Raw genomic sequence first — 14721 nt, forward strand, 5'->3', positions numbered from 1 at the left:
TTATTACATTAAGATATAAAGATTCAAGCCTAAATCGGCTCTTCGTCAGGTGAAGTGGACGACGAAACTTTGCACTGTTCGTAATGTAATAAAGAAGTCATTTTAACAGGAGACAGTGTTACAAGTCCTTTTGGGAGGATTCGCAGTTCCAGTTTCTTGGATTCTGCATCTGGAAAACACAGATTTGTGTGTGTTTTCACTCAGACTGTTGAGTTATAATACAAATGGTATCTGTCAGAAGGTGTAATTGTGCAGTCTGTACCTTGCAGTCATACAGCCCTTTTCCGACGGGGAACTATATAACTCCGTTACATCTATACTCTCTTCAAAGCAACCAGACTCCATTGACAAAAACAGTAATTTTACCTCGCAGAAAACGGGAGTTGCTGGTCTATCGCTGCCTCGACCAAAGTCACATAATAACACAAACAAACTAAGCGATCGACGCAGCGGTAGACCAGCAACTCCTTTGTTCTGTGAGGTAAAATTACTGTTTTTGTCAATGGAGTCTGGTGGGTTTGAAGAGAGCATCGATAATGGCTTCAGTTCCCAGTCGGAAAGGGCTGTATGGCGGCAAGGTAAAGTGGGGAAAATATTCTCCATACAGTATAGTGTACACTTAAATGGATATCGATTTTTTTTAATGTGTAAAATCCGTTACACTGACTATGGATAAGTACCTCATACAACCCCACTTCAAAACATCCAAACTATTCCTTTAACAGTAACCCAGACTTCTCTTCTTCCATGTTGTGGTTGTGCAGGGCTCCAGAGATGACCTGATATCAACCGGTTCCACAGACAGCAGGAGAATCAGCACTGCAATTGACAGAGACCATGGTGAGTTCAGAGCAGCACATACAGTATCTGGCTTCCTCCTCTTTACAGATCATCCATTATCACCACCACCACAGAGGCATTATTTATGTTACACACAACTTTAGTCCATTAGCAGCACTCTCTCGCTGTCTGAAAGCAGCAGACATGTGCCACTCAGACTGTTGTTTATTTCATACTTGGGATTTGATCACCACATATATCATAGCACTTACCCGGGTCTGGCTTCTTCCGTGAGGATGGAGACAGTTTGGTTTGCACAGCAACAACACTGACAAAAAGCAGACAGAAATACACATTCACTGCAACTGATGTGCATGTTTTAATCTTTTTGAATTTCAGATGTTCACTACCAGCGTCCCATTGTACTTTAAAATGGTTGTGAAAAGGGTCATTGTCACATGTTTGAAAGAGTTCTGCAGCAATTTAGTATTGTATTTCCATAAAGTAACAAGAGACAGATTAAAGATTACAATATCCTGACCTTTAGTCTCTCGTATGAGTCATTCACACACTTCCCAAAATGCGATTCAATAACTTCTTTTCCCGGGTGACATAATAGAGTTATGCAATGATCTCTTTTTCACAGGCTGCCGCTCTACAAGTGCGAACGCCGCGACATGACGGCTCCCCAAAAGTGAAGCGAAAACATCTCAATCATCGAATGGTGGCTGGCTGTTAGTTTAGGAAGCGCTTGATTTGATACGCAGCTGAGTTTTCTATGAATGGAGCACGCAATTTACATTTCAATATTGCAGTTGATCACGTTCATTAAGTTGCGGGAAGCCAAAATTTTGATCGCGATTGATATTCGATTAATTGTGCAGCCCTAATAGGAGGGTAAATATACAGTACTTACGGGTGGGGGTGAGAATCACCAGAGTTCCCACGATACGATATTATCACGATGCTGAAGTCACGATACAATCTTATTGCGATTTTAAACATTTAATATTGTGATAAGATATATTGCGATTTATTACCTTTTTTCAACTGCAAATTACGCATTTTGTCAACATCTGTTTTATCCAATAAGATCCTGTTTTCCCTCTGTTTGTGTCAGAGTTTTTCATTCACATATCTTGAGGTCAGAGGTCAAGGGACCCTTTTGAAAATGGCCATGCCAGTTTTTTCCTTGCCAAAATTTAGCGTAAGTTTGGAGCGTTATTTAGCCTCTTTCCCGACAAGCTGGTATGACATAGATCGATATTTCACGTCTGTGCATTGATACAATATTGCCACGCAAAATATCAAGATACTGCCTGAGAGAGTGTCAGTATCTCCCCTAAATTTACAAATGTCAATGCCAGTGAGCTTATACGAATTGAGTCGTTGCGTACAGTATACGCAATCGTGCTGCTTTCAGTTGGCATTAACAATACTGCACTGTGTCGGCTGCAGGTCTGCCAGCTCAGCCAGCTCAGAACGGCCACGTTGTGAGGAGAGAGGACTCCCGATACTCTCTGTTCATGGACCCAGGAACACTAGACAGCATTGAGGTAAGAACATTTCACACCATGAACTGTTTTATATCAAAACACGGATGGATTTAAACTTTCCCGGTCTGACCTGACCTACTGGATGACTGTTGATAGTCTCGGCCCTTCAGCTACTCACAGTCGACCTTTTGTTAAGAATCTTGGCGGGATTTCTGATAGCTCCTTCTCTTCTCTCCCAAAGATCGCTTGAGAGTTACTCATACTTTTATTACCTCCCAGTTAGACTATTATAATTCTTTGTATGTGGGTGTTGAACAGTCGGCACTTTGGCATCTACAGTTATTACAAAATACAACTGCTTGTCTTCTTCCCGTTGGAAAAAGAGAACAGGATCATATACCACCAGTTTTGGCCTCCCTCCACTTGCTTCTTGTCCATTTTAGGAATGATTTTAGGATTTTATAGCCTGTTTTTAAGGTTTTATATGCAACTTTATCTAGCAGAGCTCTTGCATCTTCATACTGCATGCTCTATGCATACTCATTCGAGCGCCAAAAGCATCATATTAAAGTGCGACAACTAGGGATGCTAATTTTGGATTTTTTTTTAACTGATAACTGACCCTCGTTAACCAATTTTTAACCATTTAAGCATGCAGTGGTGCGCCAGTTGCAGTGTATGAGCAAAACATTTTGCCAGCTCGGGGTCCGTTTTGATACCCAAACCCAAACGAAAGTCCCTCCACGAATCCAAGACTTTGCTGATGTTGATCACAATAGATGGTCAACTTCCTATTTTGCAAGACGGGCTTCACTAGACTTTGTTTTTGTTTGTGCTTCCGTAGAGATTATGTTGGGGGTTGGTCGTTTGTTGGTGTTAGTGGACTCCATTTCTAACCGAATGTTAGGTCTGGTTGCACACTGTAAGCAAAGCTGAAAATAAAGGCACTCGCGAGCACGCATGATTTCACATCTGTTGGATTTTCCCGGAAAATACAAGCCTGCATTCTTCACATTAAAAGCAGTGTACAGGCTGATAGAGGAAACCTAGAAGGTTGCGGAAGGTCTACTTTTTTTGGTTAGGTTACAACCTGTTCACACACTGGCAATAAAAAAACGATTAAACACATTTATAGGTGTAAAAACTTACATACAGCGATGAGCCATAACATGACAACTGACAGGTGAAGTGAATAACATTGATTATCTCGTTACAATGGCACCTGGCAGTAGGTGGGATATATTAGACAGCATGTGAACAGTTTGAACTTTGAACTTTGTGTTGACCGGTCAGTGTGCCCGTGCTGATCTAATGTTATGGCTGATCGGTGTATAGTCCATTTAATAACCAACAGGCTAAGGCCCATGCTAAGTTCACACACTGTTTTGGATCCAAATCTGAAGTCTCCACGGTGCATTTTCTCATAACAAACTGAAAATAATGTGAAAGAAAACATCTCCATATTGCTTTTGAAAGGCGTCCTCTCAGTGTCTCTGAACACACGGTCAACATAACAAGCCCTCGCTGTTCCTGCTGTGCAACTGTGGCGCATTAAATGTCACTGGAAACATTGCATCAATTTTCATTTAACACATGTCAAACCATTTAGTTAAATGTTAAAGTTCTTTTGATCTGAACCCCTGACGGGGAGACACCACATGTTATATACACATGTTAATGATTTTTTACAGGAAAACAAAATTCATGTTCCCTGGTCTGCTGCCAGAGCTGAGTGTGGTCATCCGCTGACTTGTCATGAACCCAGATGTTGAATATAGACACACTGGAGTGGATTATTTATCATCTGTGTAAATACATACTTGTAGTGCTTTAAAGTACACCATCTTTGGTTGATCGCAGCTGGTTGTTTGTAACGCAACAGTCTAATCGTTAAAACTTGCTCTCACGGATGCAACTTTATGTCACTTCTTGGCCACAGCCTGGTTCCCTAAACTTTACCCATTACATAAACTAATGTGCAGATGTCCTCACTTGTCTGCTCGCAAACTCCAGATAACTTCATGATGAAAACAGTTTAACGCATCAGTGTAACAGTATAACTTTCATCTAAAATGAGTTTTAGATGAAAGTTAATTGCATTAATGTGGGTTGAAGGTAAACTTTTTTTTTTTTTTAAGATTTATTTTTATTAGCAAAAGGCTTATTTTACTCAATTCCAATGTGTTTCAACATTTCTTTTGTTATTAAAACATTATTAAAAACCAGAGAAATAAAATAAAATAACATAAGAAATTAATAATTATAGAAAAAAATGTGGTAATGATATATTATTGATAATGAACCTATTCTTGTATCAAATATACTTTAACTACATAATAATAATAATAATAATAATCATAATAATAATAATAAAATAATGAGTAAATGAAAATATAAAAAAAATATAAGACACATTCAAAGTAATGATTGAAATAATAAAAAAATAATTAGATAATAAAAAAACAACATAAAAACATGTAAAAGAAAAAAAACATATTGATAAGTAAACTTTTTTAACTCAGATTTTATGGATATGCTACAAATTGATATTTATGCAATCAGTTATTTTATTTCTCCTCTTTTTCATTGATTATTATTATTTTATTATTATATTATTATTATTATTATTATCTTTTTTTTCATATGCTCTGTAACTATATAATGTCTTAAAAAAAAAGACGTAAAAAAAATCACATTATATCACCTTGCTAACCCGGCCGGTATCACGATACGTAGCGTACCTTCAGATACTTAGGGTAGACTACAGGTGGACACGAGAATCTATAGAAATCTTTACATGGACTTTCTCTCTTGCTGGAATAGTTGAATCTATAGTAACATCCTCAACGACTCTCTTTGTTAAAGGATAAGGCCTTAGTCAACAAATCCCATGTGCAGAGCAGACCCAAACCAACAATGAACTGTTCCTATTCTGTTAAACCTCTAACTAAAAAAAAACATATGTTACCAAATACAAAAGATTTTGTTTGGCTGAATCAGCTTTTTTTTTCCCATACCAAGAATTTGAATGTTTGTGTTGTTCCAGCTGCAGCGACGTGGCTCCACCATGAGCAGCAGCCCCATGCCTCCCATCGGCAGACTGGGACACTACGAGATCAAGGGCCTCCTGCTCTCCTTTCTGCACATCGTCAAGACCTTGTCAGAGGGTCAGTGGTGATCTGCAACCGCACCGCACAATCAGGCCTTCATTCACCAAAGACAAGGATGTGACATAACAGCCATGTCTGCTATTTTGGGATAGAGTCTGCACAGAAACTTGGCTGTTACATGAACATAATGACTGTCAGCCAGGAATCTCCCCAGTCTAGGATGTTTAGTTGATTTAGCTACATGAATCCTGTAAAATCAGCTGGAGCTATTTATTCAACTTTGACAGCTCATTGATTTATGTTGGTTAAATAAGACATGCATCAAAGACTTTCTTTTTGTCCACAGACAATCTCATGGCCTACTGGAACAAAGTCAGCCCTCAAGACATCATGAACTTCCTCAGTTTGCTAGAGTGAGTAGTGAACCATGGCCAACAACAATGGCCCGTTGTGATGCAGTAACACCAAATGTTCTGTCATGTCTAATGTGAAAGTCAAGTCATTGGAGGCGTGTTGCATTCTTGGTGATATGGAAAAAATTAAAAATACGCAGCTATCTGGAACTAAATCAGTTAAAGTTTCCAAGAGGTGTTATTGTTGGCACCACTGTCGCAAAGATAATTTTCGGTTTTCCTCAGAGCCTACTACTAGACACAGGTTAGGGACTTATTCAGACGGCACTCATTTCTTTAATGCATTAACGCAACTTGTGATTTTAAGCTTGTAGTGAGCTCGGTAAAGCTAGAGTGAAGATACTGGTATCATATGAAACTATAAAATCTAAAGAATCCATCGGTACCAACCATGTCATACTAGCTTGTCAGGAAGGTGGTTAAATAACGCTCCAAACTTGCGCTAAATTTCGGCGAGGAAAAACCGGCATATCCATTTTCAAAGGGGTCCCTTGACCTCTGACCTCAAGATATGTGAATGAAAATGGGTTCTATGGGTACCCACGAGTCTCCCCTTTACAGACATGCCCACTTTATGATAATCACATGCAGTTTTGGAGGCAAGTCATAGTCAAGTCAGCACACTGACACACTGACAGCTGTTGTTGCCTGTTGGGCTGCAGTTTGCCATGTTATGATTTGAGCATATTGGTTTATGCTAAATGCAGTACCTGTGAGGGTTTCTGGACACTATCTGTCATTGTTTTGTGTTGTTAATTGATTTATACATATACATAAATATATACATTTGCATTAAGCAAGCACATTTGTCCACTCCCATATTGATAAGAGTGTTAAATACTTGTCAAATCTCCCTTTAAGGTACATTTTGAACAGATAAAAAATGTGTGATTAATATGCGATTAATCGATTGACAGCCCTAACTCTCATATATGTTATTGTAAAACATTCCCATGCATGCTGAGAACATGAGTAATCACAGCCCATGGCTCTTCTGCCAACAGCGTAGGCATTCTCTGACATGCAAATGAGCGTATGAGTAAAAGAGTTGGCGACCCTGCCAGGACACGCCGCATTTCTTTTTCTCCAGGGCTTTGTGCCATATATGGAGCCTTCATTTTCCCGGGAGATTGTAACCGTTGGCAGACAGAATTGCATAGTGAATGCAGGGCTTATAGGGCACCAATCTATGGTGTCATATTGTAGAGCCATTACACTGTGCAATCAACATTTACTTAATAATGATAAGTTAAAGCAAAAAAGAGAAAGAAAAATAAAGGAATTTACTTTTTACTTTACTTTTAATACTGCACAAAAAACACAATAATGTTGTATCCAGACAACTGGATAGTATTTCTCAGACACTGTAGTGCTACCTTAACCGAAACCAAATACAACAAAGGTTAAAAAGTTCTTGAAAAAAATACCAGTATTGAAAAATGAAAGTAAATTAAGCAGGACTTTCCCCTTCTCCTGCTAACGTTTTCTATTGTTCTCACGCTCTACTGCAGGATCTGTCTGCTTCAGCTACGTTACATTGGAAAAAGGAGCATTGGCCGGTAAGGCTGGAAAAACCAGCAGCATTGTTGTTACCTGTCATACCTGTGGAACATCTGAAATTTGAGCTTCCAGGAGGCGTAATTCCAAGTTGTCTTGGTTGATATCATGGAACTGTTGGCGTGGTTTAATTAGTCATTACATGATGTAAATATTTGCAGGGTTTCATTTCCAAACTAAATAAATGCACTCTCTCTCTCTGTGGATGTGTTATCCATGCAGGAGTCAGGACATGTGTGTGTCGAAGCTGTTCTCCTCAGACAGGAAGTCTCAGACGATGCCGGCTATGCGCTGCAACAGAGCCAGCCTCATGCAGACTAAGTTACACCAGTTTGGCACCATGGAAGCCTCCTTCACTCTCAATATAGGTAACCACACACACACCAGTTCACATGCAAAACGTATAAATATAGAACAATAATTGAATGAAGGCAGACCTTTTTGTATCAACTTAATTCATATTTTCTTTTAATAAACGTACTGCACAGTCAAAAGATGCTTAGGAAATGGCAGCTTCATGGCAGAGCACCAGTTTCCAAACCACTTTTTTTCCCACAAATTAAACAAGTCTAACAAGGAGCCCGCACCAAACAGAATCTCAGTGTTGAAACTTGGAAGAAATCCTTGTCTAAACATGAAACGAAATCTGCACTTGACATTTGGATTTGGAGAGGCTAAGTGAGGAGACGGCCACACGAGTTGTTAATCTCACAAAGCCTGACTTTAACTGAGGTCTGGAGAAAATCAAATGTTGTTAGAAGCACACACGGTGAGCCGTTGTTATTCCCAGAACAAACAAACCAACGGCAAGTTTCACTACCATGTTTGTACCTGGATGGAAACCAGCCAATAGGCAGCTCCTGAACACACTAGACTCACGTCCGGTTGAGCCTCAGGCTTTCCTCGATTTATCCTTAATCTATTATTTGTCACTCACCACATCATGTCAAGCTCAAAGGCCTCTGTGAGCGTGATGTAATGGATATCTGAACATGCCAGATTAATGCAACCATGCGTACAATCCACACTGAAACTTGATGAGAATTGTGTGGTTTATTGCAGAGAAGAATGAGCAGGATCAACACACACCATAATCATCCATGCGTCCCCTATTGATTGCAGTATTACGTGTTTTTTTCCACCTTGCTAGACACAACAAGTTGTTCATGTCCCTGACAAGCTACATGCTAATGATGGCAAACTTGAATAAGAAGTTGAATTGTACAAGATGTTCCTTAAACATTTTCCTTGGGTAAAGCTTGATACCGGCAGTCATAGCCGCCTTAAACAACAGGCGTCGCTGAATAGGCCTGAGTGTGTATTGCTGTCCGTCATTTTCTGTTGTTGTCGCTGTTGTATTGCTGTTACTGTATTATTGTGTGCTGCTGTATGTATTGGTGTCTGACAAGACAAGTACAGTGAGAATTCCCCCTCGTGGGAAAATAAAGTCTAAAGTCTGAAGAAGTTCAGACATCAACAAGATCAGTACTGGTACTTAAACACAATGTGGTAATCATCAGAGTAACTGATGTGTTCTTCATTGCAATGAACCATTACCATGTGTGTGTGTGTGTGTGTGTGTTTTAGGCACGGGGCCATCAGAAGCAGAGATCCACCATCAGGCTCTTCTGGAGGGCAACATCTCCACCGAGGTCTGCCTGAGTGTCCTGGATGTCCTCTCTCTTTTCACTCAGTGTTTCAAGGTCAGTGCACACACACACACACGTATATGCACGCACACACGCACACACACGCAACCAAACCTACCTCCTTCAATTTAAAATACATGCACCAGTAAATATATGTAATAAAAAAAATCAAATATATATATATATATATATAATAAATTATACGTATTTTTTTATAAATATAAAATAAAATAATGTAATTTTATATATATACTGTATATAATTATATATAATTTTTTATATATATATAATAAAAAATTATATGTAATTCTTTTATGTATATATATAATAAAAATTATATGTAATTTCTATGTATATATGTATAATAAAATTATATGTAATTGTATAAATATAATAACATGTGATGTAATTTTATATATATATATATAATAAAATTATATTTTATTTATATTTTAGTAAAATTGTATATAATTATTATTATTTATTTATTTTTTTATATTTTTATTATTTTATTATATCATTTTAATTGTACCAGCTGTTTTCTGTTTTTAGTCTTTATTTATTAAGTTATTATTATTATTTTTTATATATATACAGTATATATATATATATATATGATATCATCATCGTGTGTGTACTTGTGTTACTCTGAATAAGTTAAGGTTGGTGTTAGGCATGTACAGTAGTGTCTAAAGGGAATAATGCAAGTCAATGTGTGTGTGTGTGTGTTAGACCCAGCTGCTGGACAGCGACGGTCACAACCCCCTGATGAAGAAGGTGTTTGACGTTTACCTGACCTTCCTTAAAGTCGGCCAATCAGAAGCTGCCCTCAGACACGTGTTTGCCGCGCTCAGGGCTTTCATCAACAAGGTATGTCGGCACACTGCGGTATTATCTCAGATAGTGACTGTCGAAGAAAAGATGCTTTTTATTGTTTGGAAACTGCCTACAACATTTTCCACCACTTAGTAAACAAACAGAAATGATGTATGTTGTCACTTGTCCAGCCTACGTGTCGTTGCCACGGTCATTCTCTCTCAGTGTACTATTTATAACATCCAAAACAAGGACACACTGCGCTGAAAAAAAGAGCGGATGCGTAGAATAAATATTGTTTCCTGTGTTTGTCGTTGTTCCCACATTCACATGTTGCCTTATTGCTCTTGATCTAATTTAAGACTCATTTGATGAGTTGAAGTGAGCTCTAACACGACTCAATCTCAGGCTTGTGAGGGAACATGTCATGCAGTTCCCAAGGGAGGAGACCACCCGCTTCCCCCGTGGCATCCTCTGATAGCATCGGCAGTATCACTGTTGGCTGCTTGTGTGATGAATCAGAGGAGAGCAGCAGGGGAGACTCTGTTCTGGCATGTTGTTATTTCTGTTACTGTAAGAGTGGGAGAGGCTGGTTTCTGCGAAGTCACAGACCGTAAATGTCGCTCTCTTTATTTATTTAGCTTTTATTTATTTAAGTCATTAAGAATGCATTCTTATTCACAGTGGCGTCCTGACAAAGGCCTTTTGAGGAAATGGAAGGGTTGTGAACATGACCGTTAACAAATGCAAAACAATCCCGCTCTGCAAAATACCACACAGAATATCAAAAAACACGAAGAAATGCACAATGTGTACACTGAAGTACTTTGATTCCTTGCAAAAAAAAATCCTTCCTTCCTTATTCATCTCGTTTCGTAATTTTAGTGGATCATAACAAATTGGGCATGGAATTAATCTGCAGATGCTCCGGTTCAAAATGAGACCAAACTTTTCTATGGATGCCAGTTTTTGAACCACGACAAACGGCAAAATGTGCCATGCAACAGACTAAGTAAGGCTTGTTTTTAGCCTAGCCGATTGCCGGAAATGCCTTTTGCTACTGAAACAGTGGTCAGCAGTCAATGACGGTATAAATCAGTCAATAAAAACTGTGAATCTCCGCAAACCACAAGAGGTCCTTTAGCACACAGTCATAGATCAATGCAGAAAATATTAGGCTGATGGGTCCAGGAGTTACGAGATTAGCTGTGGACAGACAGACAGATACACACACACAGGAACGCGCGCATGATCCCCTCTGGGGTTACGCATGGCGGAGATAAAAATAAACAAATAAGATTTGAACATGTAAATGGGAAACAAGGAAGTGGAAAAGTCTTGAGAGAAGTACTAACGTATTGGTTTAGGTATGCTGATGTTGGTCTTTTGATGTTATTTGTTAACAAACTTTTGGTTTTACACCAAAACTTTTGCAATAAGTAATATGTGCCCACATCTAGACTGAAAAAACCTCAAGATGTTGCTGTAATTCATTGCATTGGCATGTTTTGAAACTGTGAAGGAAGCCTCACACATGCTATGATAAGATATATGATAATCTTTAAGAAAAGGAAACTCTGTTATTCAGGTTCAAGTTTGTTTTTCATGCCAATTGTAAAATAAAGGGCTGAAATCTACTTTTGTTTGTTCAAGACTAGAATGTTAAAACTGATCTTCCAAAATGTAAAACTTCTAAAGTGCATTGATGCAGCAAAAGCTCCATGTTTGTTCAAATAAAAGTACATACACATACTCATTCTACTTGGTAACAAAACTCATATTACAGTCTTTTCAGGAGTGTTTTTTGGGATGCACAGCTCCTGTTCCTGTTCTACTGTCTCACTGCCACTTTCCTGCTGTCCTCCCCACATACTTACAGTACTTTCCTAATCCCGTCCCTGCCCTTTAATACACTAACACGTTGTCCCCGTCAGTTCCCGTCGGTGCTGTTCAAGGGCCGCGTGACGCTGTGCGAGGCCCTGTGCTGCGAGGTGCTCAAGTGCTGCGTCTCCAAGCTGGGATGTCTGCGGGCCGAGGTGTCTGCGCTGCTCTACCTGCTGATGAGGAACAACTACGAGTACACCAAGAGGAAGACCTTCCTGCGCACGCACCTGCAGGTAAAGTGGAGCGTTGTTTTTTTGAAGTAGAGGAAGAAACGGAGGAAATCCCTCTTAAGGGTCTGGCCTTCAAAACTCTGTGAGCAATAGCCGTACTGTCAACATTCAACACACTCGGTGGTCTGTAATACCCTGATATTCACCCTTGACCTTTAGCCGATTGTTCACACACACTCCTCCGAGTACTTTGGATGCTTTCATAAGACGGAGAGAATGTTTAGAGGGTGTTTAAACACAGACTGCCTGCTGAGTCTCTGCAGAAGGCCGTCCAGCTTTCCATTAGCTCTCACTGGACTCTGTCAATATACAGTATGTACCATTTGGTGTGGATCTGTGTTTACCCTCCGTTCATTTATCTTCTTCCATCTCGATCGCTTTGCTCCCTTTTTTCTCCGTCCAGATCATCATCGCCGTAAGCCAGCTGATCTCCGACGTGGCGCTGACCGGCAGCTCACGCTTCCAGGAGTCTCTCTCCATCATCAACAACTTTGCGAACAGCGACAAGGCCATGAAGGTATAGTAGAAATCAACAAGACTACGGGGTTCCCTACGCAGTATGAAGAAGTATGGAATCTGATTTTAGTCATTTCCAGGTCTGGATAAGTATGGAAAAAAAGAAAAGGGAGTATGGAAATAGCTTTGTTTCCAGACCCCTATTTTGTTTTCTAAAATATCATTTGGAGCAGCCAGCGCAGCCTAAATGCTTACCGCTGTGTGAGGCCTGGTCACAGCCTGCAAAACAGCTTTAACCCAAGTACACAATGTTTAACAGTGGAAAGAAAAGTCCAACTTTCTGTGTTGGGGACGTTTTTTGAGGGCTGTCTTGACAATCCCAAATGCAAAGCTCTGGTTGGTTAACAACTCCAAATGGGCAAAAACAAAAAACTGGATGCAAACTTTGTGTTAAATCTTGTCACAGCATCCTCCCCAAGTCACAAAGTCATTTAATGGTCTGAAAAATCTACCGAAAAGCCTGGAAAAGTATGGAAGTTTTACCAAAAAACAGAAAGTCTTACCAATCACAGCTCTGAATTCAATCTGATAGAATGGTTTGTAATCTTTCCATATAAGCCTGCGCTGCACTACTCAACCCAAAAACGCTATCTGTTATCCAACTCTGTGTTTATTTTCATCTTTAGATAAGCTACTGTGGCCCCACTTCTAAAAAACCTCTGTTCCCAATGTGAGATTATTACGACCGATGTGGTTTATTTAGACTGTAAATACGTAGGAGGTGAAGATAATGGATGACAGATTCTTTCACACGGAGTCATGTAGAGCTTCAGGTTTTTTTTAATCTAACCCTTTAAATCACCATAGTCACACAATAACACAAACAATCTAACCGATCGAGGCAGCGGTAGATCAGAAACTCCTCTGTTATGCAAACTAAAATTACTGTTTTTTTTAATGGAGTCTGGTGGCTTTGGCAGGAGCCTAGATAACCGCTTCAGTTCCCTGACGGAAAGGGCTGGCAATGTTAAGTGGCCAAAATATTCTAAATATAGCGTACACTTAAACTAATATTGATTTTTTTTTAAGTGGCTAAAATACATTTTGCTGCTGTCCCTGTCCACAGCAGTACAATGGTTAGCTTCTGTGCCATAACTCCTGTTGGCCGTGTGCATGCTGGGAGGCTTCCTTACACGCCTACCTCATGTAACTGCAATCATTTGATCAGCACAGCAATGATACGAGTGCTGATTATGGTTTTTATTCTCTCTTCATGTTGTCCTTATTTCAAAATAAGAGCGCACTGTACAATAACATGTTAGCTCATATTAGTTAAGCCGCTTGAAGAACAGGGTCCTGCTCGTATTTTTCCAGTAGATTCAATCATGTTTTCATAAGTCTGTGTGTGTCTCCTCTCTGCATGATTCAGTCCACGGCATTCCCCTCTGAAGTGAAGGGTCTGACCAAGCGGATCCGCACGGTGCTGATGGCCACGGCCCAGATGAGGGAGCACGAGAAAGACCCGGAGATGCTGCTGGACCTCCAGTACAGTCTGGCCCGGTCCTACGCCAGCACCCCCGAGCTGAGACGAACCTGGCTGGACAGCATGGCCCGAGCTCACCTCAAGAACGGAGATCTCTCTGAGGTATCAACAGGAAGACTTTGAATGTTCACTTTCTGTGTCCAGATGAAAATGATGTGCTTAAACAGGACCAGGTTTTCCTCCGTCTGTTTGACCTTTCTCTATCACTTACGATAAGAGATAATAATCTGTCTGATGGCTTGCGTAGGAAAGAGTATGTTTTTACTTTGGTGACACACCGTCATGCTCATAGGGCAGCACCAAAGCAAACACAGAGTCACACGGTACAGCAGTAGTACACACAGTGAGTCAGTGCTTCGGTCTCAGGTTTCAAACCCACGCGATTTCAAGGAAGTATTACTCACCGTATATCACTCCTGGTGTCCCTCCAGGATAAAAACAAGCATAAATGCTTTAATGAGTTTAACCTTTGTCCCTCACTAGGGATATTTGTGGCTGTGTTGATGCAAATGGAATACATTTTGGCAAGGGTTTGTTTCATTTTGGAAGTTCAACCTCAGCTCCTATAATAAGTCTACATCATAATATAATAAACTATACTATACCTATAATAAACAACCTTATTTGCAGTTCGAGGTGTCCCGTCAACAGTTTTACAGACGTACTTTTTACAGTGGTGGTCTATCGGGACATGTTTTTTGGGCCGCAGGGGGATTTTTTGCTGCAATACTGCGAGTGGCCACTGAAAAAAAATTGGATGCAAGGCTGAGTGGCGGCATCGTATCCA

General features: G+C 39.9%; 1 protein-coding gene across 4 annotated transcripts in view; it reads left to right on the forward strand.

Annotated features, from left to right (window-relative positions):
* dock11 (dedicator of cytokinesis 11) overlaps positions 1-14721 on the forward strand; it is a 77302-nt gene that overhangs the window by 45201 nt on the left and 17380 nt on the right. For 2 of the 4 annotated variants that reach the window (XM_074622783.1, XM_074622785.1), the window contains 11 exons: positions 765-840; positions 2239-2336; positions 5323-5443; positions 5733-5799; positions 7311-7358; positions 7579-7724; positions 8944-9059; positions 9738-9875; positions 11756-11938; positions 12339-12452; positions 13821-14036. In XM_074622783.1, coding sequence (XP_074478884.1) covers positions 765-840; positions 2239-2336; positions 5323-5443; positions 5733-5799; positions 7311-7358; positions 7579-7724; positions 8944-9059; positions 9738-9875; positions 11756-11938; positions 12339-12452; positions 13821-14036 — 1323 coding nt within the window. The remainder of the gene's footprint in view (positions 1-764; positions 841-2238; positions 2337-5322; positions 5444-5732; positions 5800-7310; positions 7359-7578; positions 7725-8943; positions 9060-9737; positions 9876-11755; positions 11939-12338; positions 12453-13820; positions 14037-14721) is intronic. The other 2 variants (XM_074622784.1, XM_074622786.1) reach the window with 1 other exon arrangement.

This window comes from Sebastes fasciatus, chromosome 22 (genome assembly GCF_043250625.1).
Source record: "Sebastes fasciatus isolate fSebFas1 chromosome 22, fSebFas1.pri, whole genome shotgun sequence".
NCBI lineage: Eukaryota > Metazoa > Chordata > Actinopteri > Perciformes > Sebastidae > Sebastes > Sebastes fasciatus.